General features: G+C 45.9%; 1 protein-coding gene across 7 annotated transcripts in view; it reads right to left on the reverse strand.

The window, feature by feature from the left end:
• The window catches only part of AKAP13 (A-kinase anchoring protein 13), a 243912-nt gene that overhangs the window by 124425 nt on the left and 100591 nt on the right, over positions 1-18896 (reverse strand). For all 7 annotated transcript variants that reach the window (XM_053365802.1, XM_053365801.1, XM_053365806.1 and 4 more), the window contains exons 5-7: positions 17960-18256; positions 9012-9195; positions 1929-2118 (exon numbers count right to left, since the gene is read on the reverse strand). In XM_053365802.1, the coding sequence (XP_053221777.1) occupies positions 1929-2118; positions 9012-9195; positions 17960-18256 (671 nt within the window). The remainder of the gene's footprint in view (positions 1-1928; positions 2119-9011; positions 9196-17959; positions 18257-18896) is intronic.

Here is an 18896-nt window from a genome sequence, read left to right on the forward strand (position 1 = left end):
AGTTAATCGAGAAGTATTTATTAACCGTTACAGCTATGTGAAACCTCCAGCGACAGAGGCAGTCTACCACTAAATTCCAGCTGCTCTGGAGGACAAAACTGCTTGCCCTACTTGCAAGTTTTGCAATGACCCTAAGTATCTGCTGTTGAAAACAGAATGCTGGACTCTAGCTAAACCTTGCAAGACTTTTGTTATGTGGAGGCGCAAGGAATTATTATGTCGGGCAGAGAACTGCTATCCTCCGGAAATCTTGCTGAACACACCTAGCTGCCTCTCTCCCTGCTTCTATGATTTCACCATGAACAGAAGAGGCCTGCTGGATTAGATCAAAGGCCCATCTAGTCCACAATGGCCAACCAGATGCCTGTGGGAAGCCCATAAGCAAGACCTGAGCACAACAGCACTTGTGATTCCCAGCAGCTGAGATGCAGTACAGAGCTAGCCTTGATAGCTGCAATGCTCACACACATTTCCAAGCCTACAAACTTAACTTTTCAAAATCCAAAGCGGGGGCTCTCTCGGGATGCTGAATCCAGCGTTCAGATTCTGCGCTTGCAATGTGCACACAGCTGATTCGTAGAAGTAAATGCTCCTCTACTCTCGCTCTTTGTCCCAAGTATCACCCACACTTCAGAAAAGAATAAGTTTCTCTCTCCTCCCTCTCTGAAAATTATCAGCACAAGTGGACACACTCAAATGAAGCCTCAGCTGAATCTCCTGTGATTATTGATGCTGTTGGAAGAGCAGAGGGAGAATTTTCAGCTGGTTCCCAGCCAGCACCACAAGGGGAGACAGGGACAAGTGTCACTTGTTCTAGAAGACAGAAGTGTCCTGGAGAGAAGCAAAGAGGGAAATGGGAGTTGTCCATCATCCTCTGAATGAAGTCATTCTGCTTCCACACAGACTGAATGGGGGGGGGGCGGATTCAGTCCCTTTCCAGAGGAAGCCGGCAGCCTCTCAGCTGACCCTGCACGAACTGAAATGAAATAATTACAGGCCCTGGTCCAAATCCAAATTAGATTAGATGTGAAGCAAACCAGGCCTCAGAGGAAGGCCATCTAAACATAGCCTTTCTGATTTGTCAGACATGATGTACCCGTATCTAGTGCTTGTGCTATCGTTTTTAAAAATCCTGGTACATGATGTGTTGCTGGCTGCACTTTACCGCTAGCTGAAAACCAGTGGGAGTGTGAAGCCACAGGTTAAAGTGTTGTTCTATTTTAATACATACACACACCCCTCTCAATAACCTTGACTCTAATTGGGGTTCCAGGAGATGATGAAATCTGGACATTTCTCAAAAGAAACACAGTGTTCCCTATTTCCTCCTGCTTAATGCAGGATCTATAATGCAAGATGCAATTACGGCTGGGGTTAAGGAGCCATTTTCAGTCTCAGGGCCACATTCCCTTCTTTGAAACCTTCTGAGGGCCATATGCTAGTGGTGGGAGGGGCCAGAGGCAAAAGCAGGTCAGCAATTTATGTAGTTTTTGTACCTCTGTAGAGTGAGATACTTTCTACACACAACTCTCGCACAACTCTCTCCTCCATTCAGGCACACACGAGGCAATATCAGAGTGCAAGGACACATTCCAGCCAAGCAAAGCACTCAAGTTGCAGAGTTGTGTGAGTCAGGTGGCTGTAGTTCAAGGAAAAGAGCCTTGTGAGCCAAACTGGGACCTTCGTTGGGCCAGATTTGTCCTGCAGGCTGGACGTTCTCCACTCCTGCCGTAAATGCACGTAATTCCCTCCCTTCCAAAAACGGGAGACAAACAACCCAAATTGTGCGTGAGCAAAAAAAACCAAAAATCAGGCAATTAAGCACCCATGAAATTCTGCACTGAATGGCTGGGAAGTTGGTTTTTTTTAACTCCTTAAATAAACTCCAAGCTTAGTGTGCCAAACTGACACAGTCCTCTTGCCCTCACCATGTGCTGATGGTTCTGTATGTGCGCTTGGAGGCAGACGACGTCGCTCTCCATGCTCGATCCCGCTCCTTCCTTCGTTTCGACCGTCAGGGTATAAATGTTTAGCCCCCGGTGGTACTTCACACAGTACTCCCCGGAATGCACTGTGTGTGACAAGGCGCTCCAGGAATCTGGTTCGCTGGCTCCTTCTCTGAAATGACAAACAGCACCAAAGGTTAAACCCACAAACTCGAGTTAATGCATGACAAAGTTGGCCAACGGGCTATATACTGCAGCCCAAGCTAGCTTATTAATGGTACAATCAAAGCATCTCTCTCCAGCTCCTTCCAAGCCCACTCAGGAATTGTCAGGAATGCTCTCTTGGAGGCGTATTATCCAAAGACAGTATAGATTACTCTACAAAAATAATCTGCTAAGTGTGGTGCATAGAGCATTTGAACAGGGTGACTGAGGTTCAAAATCTTACCTGTCTTTGATTGAGCTGGAGTGTGATGATGGAATACCCTATGAATCTTCTGCCTGTTCAATTCCTTTTGTAAACTGCTTTCAAGTTTCATTACAACCACACGATATTGTCAAACAAAACAAATAAATAATCCTCATTTCAGCTACTCGCAGGATCACTTTACTCCATATGCCAGTCTGTGCAACTGGCACTGTCGTTGCAGGATCTCACCTGCATAGGTTACATTAACTGCATCCCTCTCTCCTCTCCCTTCTTTAAAAAAAAAAATTGAACGGATTGCAATTCTACTTATGTAATTAACTTATTACTATGAGTCACACGACACTTTTACACAAAGAAGTGAAGGGGGAAGAAGTTAACAAGAGCACTGCACTCTGCCCCAACAACCGGCTTTGTTGCCAGGTGTCCTTCTACAAGATGTTATGCAATTATTTCCTTGGTAGAACAGGTAGAAGACTCAGAGGGTGCTTCCCAATGACCTGTTTACTGAACGTTCATCCTAATTTGCTTGCGGAGAGATGAGACAGCATTGGCTGTTTAACAAGCATGTATTCCAATTTGCTTGTGCATAGGTTAGATGATGTTGCATGCATTTATTCCACATCTACATAGTGAATTTTCCCATAACTTGCCTTTTTGCCGCCCCCCCCAAAAAAGTCTGATCTTTTGAGGAAGTGGGTTAGTTGCACAAGAGCTCCTAGACCAACTATAATGGCACAATCTTAATTTGCTGGTGTGTAGCTGAATCCCAGAGGGACGCGGGTGGCACTGTGGGTTAAACCACAGAGCCTAAGACTTGCCAATCAGAAGGTTGGTGGTTCGAATCCCCGCAACGGGGTGAGCTCCTGTTGCTCGGTCCCTGCTCCTGCCAACCTAGCAGTTCAAAGTGCAAGTAAATAAATAGGTACTGCTCTGGCGGAAAGGTAAACGGCGTTTCAGTGCGCTGCTCTGGTTTCGCCAGAAGCGGCTTAGTCATGCTGGCCACATGACGGAAGCTGTACGGCAGCTCCCTTGGCCAATAAAGCGAGATGAGTGCCGCAACCCCAGAGTGGGCCACAACTGGACCTAATGGTCAGGGGTCCCTTTACCTTTTTAGCTGAATCCCACCCCCCAAATAGCAACTGTCTGCAAAGACCCAGAGAAGCAACAAAATTCTTAGGGCACAACCAAAGTAAACAGGGTCACATGCACACCATACAAAGAATCTTGGGGAACTGTTGCTTGCTCTGTACAGAGATACAATTCCTAGCACCCTTAGCATACCACAGTTCCCAGGATTCTATGGGGGAAGCCATGTGATGGCTTAAATCGATGTTGTGGATGTGGTGTGGTGCCAAGCACACGGTTGTACCCCTGCTCTAAGATTACTCTACCCTCCCCTCACCCTCCAAGCATACACAGAGCTATTCTCACAGGCCAGCAGGAAGCGTTCCCCTCCTGCAAGAGGACAACACCTTTGTAAGCCAACCTGTTTTGAAATGTTCACATGGGATGCCACACAGCAAACAAAGAAGAAAACTGCACACAACAGCAGTCGCTGGGGTTACTGCGGCATACGTATTATAAATTCCAGTTGCTGTAATTGCCTCCCGTTAAGAGAATCCTGCCTCTGGCTGTGGTTCTCACGCCCTTATCAGCTTGGAAATCAAAGTGCTCTTTGGCCACCTGGTGGCTCACAAAGGATCCCTGCACACCACACATTTAAAGCTTGTTATTTCCCCCAAAGGATCATGGGAGCTGTAGTTTGCTAAGGGTGCTAGGGAACGGAGCTCTGAAAGGGGTAAACTACAGCTCCCAGGATTCTTCAGGGGAAATAATGTGATTTAAATATCTGGCCAGACAACTCCCTTTCAGGATACTCCACCAAGCTGCCCAATAAAGTGCTTTGCCAGCTCAGCACAAGGGTTTGGAACAATGTAATTAATGTTCTTAATTGCTTTGCTCCCCTTTTTCTTCTTGTCTCTCTTTGTTTTCAATTTTCAATTGATATTTTGGGTTATAATATTAATTATTGTTGCTTAAAGTTTACTCATAATTTTATGTATTCTTCTAAATTGTAACTATCGGCTTGTTTTCATTTTGGTTTTTGAATTCGCAATGTACTGATATGTACATAATTCTAATGGTGACGGTGGTGATGTAATTCTTGGGTTCTTATGCTCTGGATTGAAGATTAACTAAGCCTGAGTACAAAATGGAACTGTTAAAAAACGTTAGCAGGCTGCAATTTTTTTTAGGAAAGAAGTGGCCAAGTCTTTCAAGCTCATGCCTCTGCTACAGGGGTGGGGGGCGTTATCCAGCAGAAGGGCCAGATTCCCTTCAGGTCAGCGTTTGCCCACAGCCCAGGAAGCAGCGGGTTCTTTTCCTTGGGGGGGATGGACATTCAAGCAGGACCCCACCTGCAGCCTGAAGTGGTCCAGTTCAGGAAAAACTTTCGCTCTGCTGAATGTATACAATACAGTGCTACCTCGGGTTACAGACGCTTCGGGTTACAGACGCTTCAGACTACAGACTCCGCTAACCCAGAAATAGTACCTCAGGTTAAGAACTTTGCTTCAGGATGAGAACAGAAATTGCGCGGTGGCAGCGGGAGGCCCCATTAGCTTAAAGTGGTGCTTCAGTTTAAGAACAGTTTCGGACCTCTGGAACGAATTAAGTTCTTAACCTGAGGTACCACTGTACAAACTTAGACCAGGAACATAAGGTGGATAGCTCAGTCAGTAGAGCAGGGTTCGGCAAACTAAGGCCCAGGGGCCAGATCAGGCCCAATTGCCTTCAGGGTCCGGCCCGCTGACTGTCTGTGGATCGGCGTTGGGATTCTGTTCGTTCGGGGTGCACCATTTTTTCCCCTGCGCCATTCCATTTTTGCCCCCTCTCCCTCACACACACACTGTGGCGGCGCCTCTTCCCTCCCTCCTCCTGGCTTCTCCTCGCCCTGCCTAGAGGAGAAAGGAGGCTGGGCTGAGCTGGCCCCTTCCAGCTCTATGATTCTATATACTGAGTCAGATCCTTTGGTCTACCTAGCTCAATAATGTCTGCAGTGACTGGCAGAGGCTCTCTAGGGTTTCAGACCGGGGTCTTCTCCAAGCCCTGCCTGGAGAAACTGGGAATTGGTCCTGGGAAGCGGGGTACTTCTGCATGAAAAGCAGGTGCCCTCTCATTGAATTACAGGCACCGCTACCAAGAAGGCCCTCTGCCTGGTTCCCTGGAACTCACTTCTCGCAGGGAGGGGACCGCCAGAAGGCCCTCAGAGCTCAACCTCAGTGTCCGGGCTGAACGATGGGAATGGAGGCCGTTGAGGGCTTTAAAGGTCAGCAACATCACTTTGAATTGTGCTCGGAAACATACTGGGAGCCAATGTAGGTCTTTCAGGACCAGTGTTATATGGTCTCAGCGGCCACTCCCAGTCACCAGTCTAGCTGCCACATTCTGGATTAGTTGCAGTTTCCGGGTCACCTTAAAGGTAGCCCCACGTAGAGCGCATTGCTATAGTCCAAGCAGGCACTATGGAATCAGTTCTGCTAAGAGACCGCCACTGTTGGAATGGGCAAGGATTTCTTGTTTGGTTCAATGGGTCAGACTGAACTTGACAGCCACCTTCTGGCTCTGAAATGAAAAAGCCGTGTTGCCTTGCTGAAGAGGTGATTTACAGCTTCACAACCTGCTCAGTAACCCTTTATATTGCAGCTCCAAGCCACATTTGCTGAAACAGACACATTAAAAAGAAATGCCTGTCCCCCAAAACAAATGACTCCAAGCTTAGAGGAAGTTGCTCTAGGATTTGAATATACCCCTTCAAACTTTTAGAATGTAATATGTATGGCAGTCGACGGAGGGGGTGACTCATTCTGGCTCCTAGTACTTCCCTCGATGCTGCCAGGGCCATGATTAGCTGCACAGAGATTACAGGCACTTAGATTAAGAGCTCGAAAGCTGTTTAGGAAGGTGGTACTTGGCAGATGGATGTGCAAGTGGAAAAAGAGGGGACTCGGAGGCAAGAACAGTGATAAGAACATAGGGTTCTTAATAATAATAATAATAATAATAATAATAATAATAATAATAAAATTTATTTATACCCCGCCCTCCCCGGCCAGAGCCGGGCTCAGGGCAGCTAACACCAATAAAATCACAGTAATTGGGGGGGGGGAGGAGAGAGAGAGAGAAAACCAATTTAAAATACAGGTTAAAATGCAATTTAAAATGCAGCCTCATTTTAAAGTAGCAGATAAATCAAGACCATAAGGGGAGGGAAACATAAGGGTCAGACTAAGTCCAAACCAAAGGCCAGGCGGAACAGCTCTGTCTTGCAGGGCCTGTGGAAAAATGTCAAGTTCCACAGGGCACTAGTCTATTGTGACAGAGCGTTCCACCAAGTCGGGGCCAGTACTGAAAAGGCCCTGGCCCTAGTTGAGACCAATCTAACCACCTTGCGACCTGGGGCCTCCAAAATGTTGTCATTTGTGGACCTTAAGGTCCTCTGCAGAGCATACCAGGAGAGGCGGCCCCGTAGGCACCTGGGTCCTAGACCGCATATGGCTTTAAAGGTCAAAACCAGCACCTTAAACCTGACCCTGTACTCCACCGGGACCACCTTTCCACATGTGAACCTGGCCAGGCTCTGAGATCACCATCTGAGGGGTTTCTCTTCATGCAGCCTCCAAGGGTGACAAGAGAACAGGAAGCTGGAAGGGATGGGCCATTGTTCTTGTGACCACAGAACAGACCCTTTCCGTAGCTCGCCATCTACAGAACGCTCTCCGCAGGAAGGGTTGACTGGCATCACCTTGGTCATAGTTTCGGCACCAGGCACTGATGTTTAGGCCTTCCTGGGTATTTTGGAAGTACCAGTGATAGGGTGTTTTTTATTCCGATTAGATTATTAAGGGATTTTGTTTTGTTTTGCTTTTTCTACTGTTACATTGTATTTTATCCTTGTGGATCATTTGAGGCTGTTGTGGGAGGTGATAAATACATTCAATAAACTAAGAAAAGAAAAGAAAAATAAAGAAGAAAAAGAAAAACTAACTGCCGAATTAGACAATTTGCTAGTATAATTATGACTGGAAGCTACTCTCCAGGGTTTTTCCCACCGCCTGCTAACTGGAAGTACATACCACAGATTGATTATGGGAGCTTCTGAAGGCAAAGTCTCCTCCTCCCTCAACAGCCTTAATTCCATTCATTAATTTGTTATTAAGTTTGTATCCCAACTTTCGTCCAAGGAGCTCCAGATGGTGTGCATGCTTCTCCCTCCCACCACCCCAACCCCTTTTATGAAGCAGGTTAGGTAGAGAGATGCAATGACTGGCCCAAGGTCACCAAGGGAGCTTCACGGCTGAGTGGGGACTTGAATCCAGGTCTCCGGAGTCCTAGTCCAGGCTTCCTCAACCTCGGCCCTCCAGATGTTTTTGGCCTTCAACTCCCATGATCCCTAGCTAGCAGGACCAGTGGTCACGGATGATGGGAACTGTAGTCTCAAAACATCTGGAGGGCCGAGGTTGAGGAAGCTTGTCCTAGTCCTACACTCTAACCACTACGCCACACTGTATAATTGAGAGGGATACGGGCTACCTTGGCACTGATCAGCACACTAACCAGGGCTCCTGTTAAAACTGAAACCAGTTTTACAATGCTAAACCCTGGTTATCATCAACCACAGCTAACAACATGCAGTGGTGACATTTTATCATGGCTAAGGTTGTTCAGGGAAGGAATTTGTGCACGTGAGGCGAGAGACCAGCTACAGAAAACAAAACAAGCATCCCAGGGCATGGTTCATGCACAACGCAGTGGAATAATAATAACAACAGCAACAACAACAACAACAACAATAATAATAAATTATTTATACCCTGGCCATCTGGCTGGGTTTCCCCAGCCACTCTGGGCAGCTTCCAACTGAATATTAAAAACAATACAGCATCAGACATTAAAAACTTCCCTAAACAGGGAACAGTTGTCTTTTAAAAGTAAAATAGTTGTTTATTGCCTTGACATCTGCTGGGAGGGCGTTCCACAGGGCAGGTGCCACTACCGAGAAGGCCCTCTGCCTGGTTCACTGTAATCTCACTTCTTGCAGGGAGGGAACCGCCAGAAGGCCCTCGGAGCTGGACCTCAGTGTCTGGGCTGGATGATGGGGGTGGAGACGCTCCTTCAGGTATACAGGACCGAGGCCGTCTAGGGAACTGGCAATGTTACAAGTGCCACCTATTACTCGTTCCGCATTTGTAAGAAACCTGTCTTTTAGTATGGAATGGTTCGTAACGCCCTGCCTACTGACATCAAGCAGGCATCTTCACTGTACTCAGAATGTTGGGGTGCATATTAATCTAGCTCTTAGCTTGATTTTAATTATTTTCTTAACGTTTTAACTGTCCTCCTGTTGATAATTTCATTGTGGGTTTTCTTTGGAGGGGGGGAGGAAACTGCTTTGAGGTTGTTGTTTTTTAAAACAATCCATCTTATGAAATAAAATAAAATAAAACAACCTCACTGAAGCTGAGCAGGTATGCGTCTGGTCAGTGCTTGGATGAGAGACCACTCAGAAACCCCTCGAGTATGATGTCGGGGTATAATAAACAGAATCGGCACGGCAATCAGAAAGTTAGCCTTACTCTGTCAGGAGTTGATGCAGCTTCTGATATCCCTTCTCCAAGGCCAAGCTGACAGGAGTGGCTCCTTCACGGTTGGGGACACTGAGGGCTCCTCTTCCGCCTGGCTGTTGCAAGAGGAACCACGTAAGTCGCAGCAGTCCAAGCCTTACAGCAAAATGCATCAATGTCTCCCGGGGAACATTCTCTGAGAGGAAGAAGAACCAGAAGGAAACAAAAGGTGTTTAGCTTTAATGCCATCTCTAGAAATCTCCATTACTATAATGAGGTGGAATGAGTGAACATTTGCACTCTCTTTCTCTCACATAACACACACACACACACACAGAGTCGAACAGCTGGTATTAAAACCCAAAGTGCCATTGTGAGCCAAAAGGAGCTAATAATTAAATCAGTTGGGAAACATATAACAGAGAGCTTATTGGCTCAAACTCAGAAGTTGTTGATCATCCAGGCCTGATTCAAGGTGTTGACATTCATCTAAAAAGCCCTAAATGACCTGAAATAAATGCTCTTTCCACAATACCTGTCTGCCTTAAGATCTGCTGTGATTCCAACCGGGTTTAAACCGGGGTAGGTGGGGGGAAACAGCGGCATATGCCCTGTGCAGCAGGTTAGTGGGTGGCAAACTGCGTCCTGCTCAGCCCCCAATGATGATGCAGACACGCTGAGTGGGGCGGGGCAGCCCTTGTGTGCTGGGTGACTTGAATTTGGCCTCTAGGGCTGAGGTTCTCCAACCCTACTCTGAAAGAAGATGCGATGCAACCTCTCACTCAGTATGCAATCTGCACTTAAATGCCACCAAGCACTGTCCTGTTCCCAAGTAGGTAGCTAAGAAAATTTCTACACCACCTTAAAAGAAAAGCTGGCTTACTGCCTTCATTAGCAGGCTGTCTCTCTCCTTCTCATATCCCATTTCAAATAAATCAGGATTTTGGCATTGCTGAAAGGCAATATGCAACTCAAACACACTGGATTTTTCCAGGACGTAGTAAGAACAACAGGCAGAAAACACTCCAGAGACAGAAAAGAACAGTCCAAAATTCTCTCACACAAAGGAAATACAAGACATGTAAACAAAGCGGGGCTTCTTGTTTGTTTGCAGAAAGACCTACTTTGCAGTGCAGCTTTAAAGGAAACAGGATTGTCTTCATTTGTATTGATCACTACTTTTTTATACTGCACTTTGCAGAGTACTACAGAGGCAGTTCTCTGCACAAAGGAACATTATTTAAGGACACACAAACATACGCTTTAGGTAAAAAGGCTTCTACAGAAGCTTGCAAAAAGAGATATGGCAAAAAAGGAAAAAGGGATGAGGAGGGCAGCAGTCCAGTTCGTCTAATGAGTAGCTGGGATGGAAACAATTTAGGTAGCCAGATGGAACAGCCAGCACTAGGTGAACAGGTGAGCGATGACCAAAGGCGGGATTTGGCAAGGTTTTACCTGCCTGGGCTGCTCAAGTCCCACGGAGATCTCTCTGTGGGCCAGAGCACGCATTTTCCGGCATCTGGGCATGCACAGACACAATTTCCAGCGCTGCGAAAGCGAGTCCCCGTGCTGTGCCGGTTTAGTGCAGCGCACCTGGACTCACCAAGTGGGCAGCTCAGCTCAGGGGCGGCTCAGGGGCTGGTTAAACTGCCCCTGTGGGCCACTTGTGGTCCATGGGCCTTAGGTTGCCAACCCCTGACCAAAGGCATCTGGTCTTGGCAGAACTTATAGGATAAGCACTGCTTCACTCTCCTCCCTCTGTTCTGTGTACAACACAATCTATGAGTTTGTGTACGTATCTTCTGGATGACACCTAGCAAGGTCCGAAACAGAATGTTCCTTACCATATTCTCTCCCCATGGTTGACAGACACCACCTGATAGTTTGATAAAATTAAGTCTGAGATGATAGAATGTTTTAGTCCTGCCATTTCAATAGATAGATAGATAGATAGATAGATAGATAGATAGATAGATGATAGATAGAATTTTAGATTTTATTCTATTTTAGTTTCAAGCTGGTTTTACCGTATGCGTTGTTTTTTGTTGTAAATTGCTTTGAGTTACATTTTGTTTAAAAGGCGGGGGGACTAATATGTTCAATAAACAAATAAAATCATCTTGTCTGTCTCAGTCTGTAACCAACTTGAAAGAACTCATCTGCACTACGTGGCATGTATTGCACAGCATTTATCATCTCTGCATTTAGAACTCCTGAGGACATTTTTTATTAATAATGGTAGCATTATAAATGATGTTTGCTTCTGCTACCGCATAGCTCGATAGAGCACAGCTGCAGCAATTCAATCAAGCAAAGAGCTCTGGAAGAGCACCTTGAGCGATAATAGCAGTGATTTATGAGTTTATATAAAACAGGTTCGCTATGAGACCCACACAAGAAGTTTCCAGTGAGAAACCACAACTCTTTCTAGTTTGTCAATGAGTTAACTGTGGTCTCAAGTGTACAGATATAAGCCAGGACCGTGTGTTTACTTGGCAATGATGATGATGATGATGATACCTTGGTTCTCGAACGGCTTGGCTCCCAAACAAATCAGCTCCCAAACGTTGCAAACACGGAAGTAAGTGTTCCAGTTTGCAAATGTTTTTCGGAAGCCGAATGTCTGACACGGCTTCCGCTTGAGTGCAGGAAGCTTCTGCAACCAATCGGAAGCTGTACCTTGGTTTTCGAACGGTTTCAGGAGTTGAACAGACTCCCGGAACAGATTAGGTTCAAGAACCTAGGTACCACTGTAATAGGAAGCTTGTGCTCACTTCTGTGACCTGTAAAAAATATATACCAAAATGCCATTTTAAAAATCTGCTTCTTACTATTTTCCATCATTTCTACCTGTGGGCTGTTAGGCTGCTGAATGAAAAGATAACAACAGGGCAACTGACTTTCGGGTTTGGTGGGTATGCATCAGTAAACGAGGGGAACTAAGACTAAGAGAGCTGAGTGGGGGGTGCTCATGTAATCTCACTGAATACAAGCTGTACAAGTGACAATAAAGTATTTCAATTTCAATTTAGACACAAGAAAGGGAGTGGGTGAGGGACACAAGAAACTAAAGATGGGTAGCACCTTCCAAGTCTTGGACTTTCTATACCACCAAACCAAGTAAGTACAGCGGTACCTCAGGTTGAGTACTTAATTCGTTCCGAAGGTCCGTACTTAACCTGAAACTGTTCTTAACCTGAAGCACCACTTGAGCTAATGGGGCCTCCTCCTGCTGCCGCGCCGCCGGAGCACGATTTCTGTTCTCATCCTGAAGCAAAGTTCTTAACCTGAAGCACTTTTTCTGGGTTAGCGGAGTCTGTAACCTGAAGCGTATGTAACCTAAAGCATATGTAACCCGAGGTACCACTGTATCATAGGAATACAGCAGCATACAACTGAGTTACACCTAGTGCTGTTTTTCTGGAAAAAGAGGTTCCAGAACTCACCGTGAACACCTCCCTTGTTCTCTTATAATGGCAATGGGGCCCACCTGAGAAGTGCCAGAGTTGAGTTCTGGCTAGGAAAAAAAAACCCTGAGAACTTTCTTTATGTATGCAACAACAGCAGCAAGAATACTTATCGCGAAGTATTGGAAGACACAAGACTTACCCACCTTGGAAGAATGGCAGATGAAAGTGATAAGACTATATGGAATTGGCGGAAATGACTGGCAGAATCCGAGACCAGGGAGAAGAGTTGGTGGAAGAAGATTGGAAGAAATTTAAAGACTATTTGCAGAAATATTGTAAAATTAATGAATGTTAAAATGATGTAGGATTGAAATGAGATGGCTTTAGTAACAAAGTTAAAAGAATATGTAAAAAAGGATTGATAATTAGATGAAAATATGAAGTTCAATATGTTAAGATATAGAGTTAAGATAAAAACAAAGAGGGTAAGGATTTGCTGAATTAACTATGTAAACTGGAATACAAAAAAGGGAGGCGTAAGGAGGTCAAGGAAACAAGCAAACGAGCTTAAAGATACGGAAAAAATGGATTTGTTTTTAACCTTTTCTACTTACTTCTTTTTCGTACTTTGTATTTTCTTTTTTATGTATTTTTGTATTTTTTGTATTTTTCTCTTTTCTTTTTGTTTGCTTTTTATTCTGTAATTTTCTGCTTTTTGTAAAATCTAATAAATATTTTATAAAAAAGGGGGGGGGGGAAACCCCTGGTTGCACCATTAGTCCATCTAGCTCAGAATTGTCTCCACTGAATGGCAGAGGCTCTGGGGGGGGGGGCGCTGAAGGAGGGAATCATTTCCAGGCCTACCAGGAAATGCCTCTGGAGGCTACATTTCTGGCCTTCTGCATGCAAGGCTGAAGCTCTGCAACCTTTCCCTCAATGGAAGCTGATGGGAGTTGGAATCCAACCATTTCTGGTACCTGGAACTGCCCTGAGATCTACAGGTATAAGGGCAGGATACAAATTTAATAAATAAATAATGCCTATAGGCAAGAAGGAATTCTATAGCAGAAGTTTGGAGTGCTCTGCCCCTCATCTGTGCCCAGCCGTAGAAATACAGAGAGTTCCTGCAGGACAGGAATTCGTTGTCCCACCTCTGCAATCCCTCAGCAGTCCAGTAATTATTATTATTTTTTTGAGATTAGTAACTTTTGCAGGCTTATAATTAGAAGGCTTATTGTCCTACTTCTAAACATACCCTCACAATCATGAGGCCCAGAAGCAGCTTGCTTTGTTTTTACAATCAAAGATTCAGGTAGGTAGCCGTTTTGGTCTGATAAAGTCGAAACATAAAAAAATAAAAAATAAAAATGTCCAGTAGTACCTTAGAGACCAACTAAGTTTGTTATTGGTATAAGCTTTCGTGTGCATGCACACTTCTTCAGATATCTGGTTTCTAAGGTGCTACTGGGCATTTATATATATATATATATATATATATTTATATGTTTTTACAATTAAAGACAGAGATTCTCAGAGAGCTGGGCTCTACATCCCTCACGGGTGCCACAAACTCCTGGAGGCTGTCCCATTCGGGCGAACACGGTACTGCCCCCCAAAAAACCTCAGCCAGCCCCCAGCTGCCTGCCTGCCTCCTTGCTTGCAGCCACTCCAGTATTGCCCCTCAGTATTGCCCCTTGTATAACTCAGTAGGGACAAATCCAGAATCAGTTGGTATTGCCTGTCATTTGCTGCAGCTTCACATACAGTTGGGATCCCTGCCTTCTGCCCCACCAGCCCCAATGGGCACCAGCAACCATTACAGACACCCGGTTGATAAGGACATCTAAACAAGATCTAGGTTGACACTGAGGTCATGAAGAATATCTCTCCTGCTACCTGGGGCTCCTGGAACATTTCACCAGCTCCTAAATTTGGCAAACACTTTGGCATACACATCGTCAGAACATAAGGACCTTGTTTCAGTGCTCTGAGTCAAACAGAATTTGCTGTGTGACTCAAAAGCACTTGGGCTCCTTAACCTGTGCTCACAAGCCAAAAAAGGTTCCTGGGTCCTGGCACGCCTCCCCAAGCATATTTGAATTAAACTTGGCAGGAAGCCACTGCAGCCTCACCCCGATAAGAGCCGAACAAGGAATCAACACCTTGTGCGCTTGGTAGCAGGTTTCAAACACACCTGGAACCGTTCAGAGAAAGGAACGCAATTGATCTTGTTCAGAGGCAATATTAATTTGAAGACAGGTAATCTGTTCCTGTCCTGGCTGGAGATGCTGGGGACTAAACCTAGGGCCTTTTGCGTGCAAAGCAGATGCTCTACCACTAAGCTACTCCTTCCATATCCTACCTCAGGGTCAGCTCAATAAATTTTGGCACCCAAGGAAAGCCACGAAATGGTACACACACACACACACACACACACACACCAAGCCAGGGAAGAAGCGGAAAGTGAAACCCTACATCAGGAATGGGGGGGGGGGTGAAGAGCTGCATGCAATGTGTTGCTTGGGGGTCGCATCTGCTGCCCTGGTAGGTCCTGCCACCCAAGGTGGTCGCCTCACCTTGTCTCATGGGAGGGCCGGCCCTGTCCTGCCTCCATCAGCAGCTCTGAACTGCAGGTGGCAACATTCTACATGCAAAATCACTTTTTTCACAACACAAGGGATGACGAAATCCACAGGCACAGAATCAGCTTTCTGGTGGCATTTAACTCCGGGATTAACTTCCAAAATCCTTTCTAATTCTCAGATCCTTTCGGTGGCTCATTTCCAGCCTTTCTGATCATGTTCCAATATAACCTTCGCAGCTCACTTTCTCAACGAGCTGAAATCTGGTCATCGGGCAAGTCTTTCTAGATACCATCAGCTTAATCTACAGCAAACATGGCTCCACTGCACGAATTTTATGTGCAATCTCCCCGTGTAGCTATTTTTCTCTTCTTGGGGCTTCATATACCTTTCTGCACCCTTCTTATGCCATTTCTTACTGATTGCATTTATCCCCCGCCCCCAAGGAACTCAAAGTAGTGCTTATGGGCCTCCCCCTCCTTTATCCCCACAACAAACATGGATTGAGTGCAGGCCCCCAAATAAGCCCAGGACCCTCCTGCACCACACAGGGATCTCGTGAGCATAAGAAGAGCCTGCTGGATCAGGCCAATGGCCCATCTATCCCAGCATCCTGTTCTCACAATGGCCAACCAGATGCCTGAGGAATAAACCCTCAAGCAGGACCTCTGAATTCAAGAGTATTCTCCTGCAGTTTTCAGCAACTGGTGTCCAGAAGCATTACTGCCTCTGTCGGCCTCTGAAAGAGGGGAGGTTGTTTTGTCTGGTGAGCAGAAATGCTTATGCTGATGGAATGATCTCCTTAGTGTGTGTATTTTTTTACTGTGACACTGAATTCCACCTAAAGAAATAAAGCAACGTGGCTTAATTTAGGCCCATTCATTTCAATGTGTCTGCTGTAACTTGGATGCAGCCCATTGACTTTGACATGCTCAGTGAGATTTTTGGCTCTTGAGCAGCAGAACAGCTGGATCACACATTGCTTTGGGAAGCCCCTCCTCCCCGCTGTGTGTCTGAAAAATCTTTTGTTGTGTGACATTGGGGGGACTATTATCAATGCCAAGCCTGAAGCCACCCCCCTTGGGTGTATGGAAATTAAAGGACTCCATCAGGCCCAGTCTCCAATCTCTTGGAAGCCCACTTCCACAAGGAGAGGGGATGGCCAACAGCTTAGATGGCTTCAAAAGTCAAATTCAATGACTACTAGCCAGGATTGCTTTACATGGCCCCCAGTGTCAGAGGGAGTGTGCCACTTGTTACGACTTTAAACAAACAAACAAAAAAACCCTGCAGTTTTCCAAAAAGCATTTAGATGGAAAACAGAAGTATGTTCTTGCATTGGATGTTAGCTTTGGAATATTTTGCCCCTGGCTGTACCTTATTTCACCCACTGCCAACCACATTGCTGGGCCAGAAGTGGAATCGGTTAGTTGGTTTTCCAGCCTGTCTGACCTCTGCTTATTACAGCTAAAACCACTTCCTCCCCCCTATTTCTTGAGTGTTGAGTGGGAGGGAATGTTTATAGAGGGAGAACAGTGAGATAAATGCACACATACTCCCATAATCTCATACATGCACCTCATTCTCCATGTGCCTATACTTATGTCTCCAAACAGCACCACTCTCACACACAAAAAACCGAGGTATTGAAGTGCAGAACACATCAGAACAGAAAACCAGAAATGTTGGTGCCTTTTCTCTCTATGCATATAGTTCTCAGAGTGGTTAAGTAGTCAGTCCCTCTTCGCCCACGACAGGGTGAGCTCCCGTTGCTCGGTCTCTGCTCCTGCCAACCTAGCAGTTCGAAAGCACATCAAAGTGCAAGTAGATAAATAGGTACCGCTCTGGCAGGAAGGTAAACGGTGTTTCCATGCACTGCTCTGGTTCGCCAGAAGCGGCTTAGTCATGCTGGCCACATGACCCGGAAGCTGTACGCCGGCTCCCTCAGCCAATAAAGCGAGATGAGCGCTGCAACCCCAGAGTCAGTCATGACTGGACCTAACGGTCAGGGGTCCCTTTACCTTTAAGTGTTGAGCAGGAGGGAGAATAATTTCTGCCCCTGAATATGGAGGCAGAGCATAGCTAGTAGCCGTTGGTAGCCTTATCTTATGTTGCAAGAGCTCCTTGGAAGCTGGATCGAGGTAGAGTTTCCTGGCAATTGGAGGTTTTACAGGAAGGAGCTGTGGCTCAGAGGTAGAGCATCTGCTATGTATGCAAAAGGTCCAAAGTTCAACCCTAGCATCCCCTGGTAGGGCTGGCGAAAAACCCCTGCCTGAAACCTTGGAGAGCAGCTGCCAGTCAAAATAGATAATACTGAGCTATTGGTCTGGCCCAATAGAAAGCAGCCTCCTCTCTTCCCAAGTTTGAAGAATGAATGAGAGGATGTGGAGCACTCATGGGTGGTTGATTGTGTAGTGCAAGCACGTCATGGCATGCAGAGTGGTTGGGCTTCAGTTTCAAGAAAGACCACTGAATGCAAACATTGTGACCACTCAGAAACAATTGCTGGTTCAACTGCGGCCGCTTTCCTCATGTTTTCCTTGTTTGCATAAAGAACAAATGGTGGTTACTATACAGTAACTCGTGAGCAGCAGCCACAGGGGGGTGGAACAGGAAACAGCCAGGCAAAGAATCAACCACCATTTAAGAGCATCACATAGTAACCTGAAGATTCCCCACATATTCAAAAGGAAGGGAAACAGCACAGAGCACAGAGGTCACAACCCAATTCACCCCTGAAGACATTTTCCACAAGTCACAGAAAGAAAGAGGCAACTGAATGGAATCATTTGCAAGAAAACTGAAATAAAAAGGTTTTTTTAAAAAACCCAGTATCAAAATCCCATTCAAATATTAGTGTCCAAAACTCATTCAGGTATTTTAATTTAGATTTTCCGCTCTACCTTTTGATTCAGTTCCATTTAATTTGGCAACATGGATATAAAAGGATCTTGACAAACCATCTTACCATTTGCAGTGTGGTCTGCTCCCAGTACGTTCCACCCAGCCGGCAATTTCAGATGACGAAACGCCAAAGCCACTTTCTCATCCAGGAAGTCCACATCCCCAGCCGGCGGCCTGGAGTTGTCCAGGAACCTCGTGAAGTTCAGAGCCTGCTGGTTGCCAGCGCAGGTTGCCAAGAACTGAGCTGCATCATAAGCTTCATCCTGAACAAACTGCAGGCTGTCCTCTGCCACCACCAAGAGAGGGGAGCCTTGCTTGGCAGCGCAGAGAGAGACTTTCACCGTCTCGCAGCAATCGTGGCCTGTGGAACAAGAACGGACACAGCTGACAGTCTCCATCTGCAAGAAAACCCCTTTCATTGCACCCTCATTCTACTCCTAAAACCACATTGCAGCCAATTATTCCGCCGTAGTATCTACATGATGGATTCAAATGCTGCTTAAACATTGCACCAGCTTCCTTTCAGATTTGTTCCACTATGGGCAAAGAAAACCATTGTGGCAGTCCCATGCTTATTAGTACTGAGGAAGAATCTCAGCTTGCGCACCACAATGTAATTAGCCTGGGATTAGACTAGATGGGGTTTTGTGGTCACCTCCAGTCCTGTGATTTTAAAGTGGCAAGATGGGATTCTGTAGGAAACGAGGACCACAAAAATTATCAAAACACTTCCTTTCTTAAGTAAATAGCCTAGCCAGGTCTGTTAAGTAACTGCTTTGTAATTAAGCTAGAGAAGGGTTCCCATCATTCCTGACCACTGGTCCTGCTAGCTAGGGTTGATGGGAGTCGTAGTCCAACAACTGGAGACCCAAGTCTGGGAAACCCTGAGCTAGCACAATGAGTTGCTACAGACACTAAATAGCTAGAGACCACTCTAACAGGTGAGAACGCACACAGATCATTGCACTACAACTACCAAGTGGGTTTAGGTTTCTTGTCGG

The sequence above is a fragment of the Podarcis raffonei genome, chromosome 14, assembly GCF_027172205.1.
Source record: "Podarcis raffonei isolate rPodRaf1 chromosome 14, rPodRaf1.pri, whole genome shotgun sequence".
In the NCBI taxonomy this organism is placed as follows: domain Eukaryota; kingdom Metazoa; phylum Chordata; class Lepidosauria; order Squamata; family Lacertidae; genus Podarcis; species Podarcis raffonei.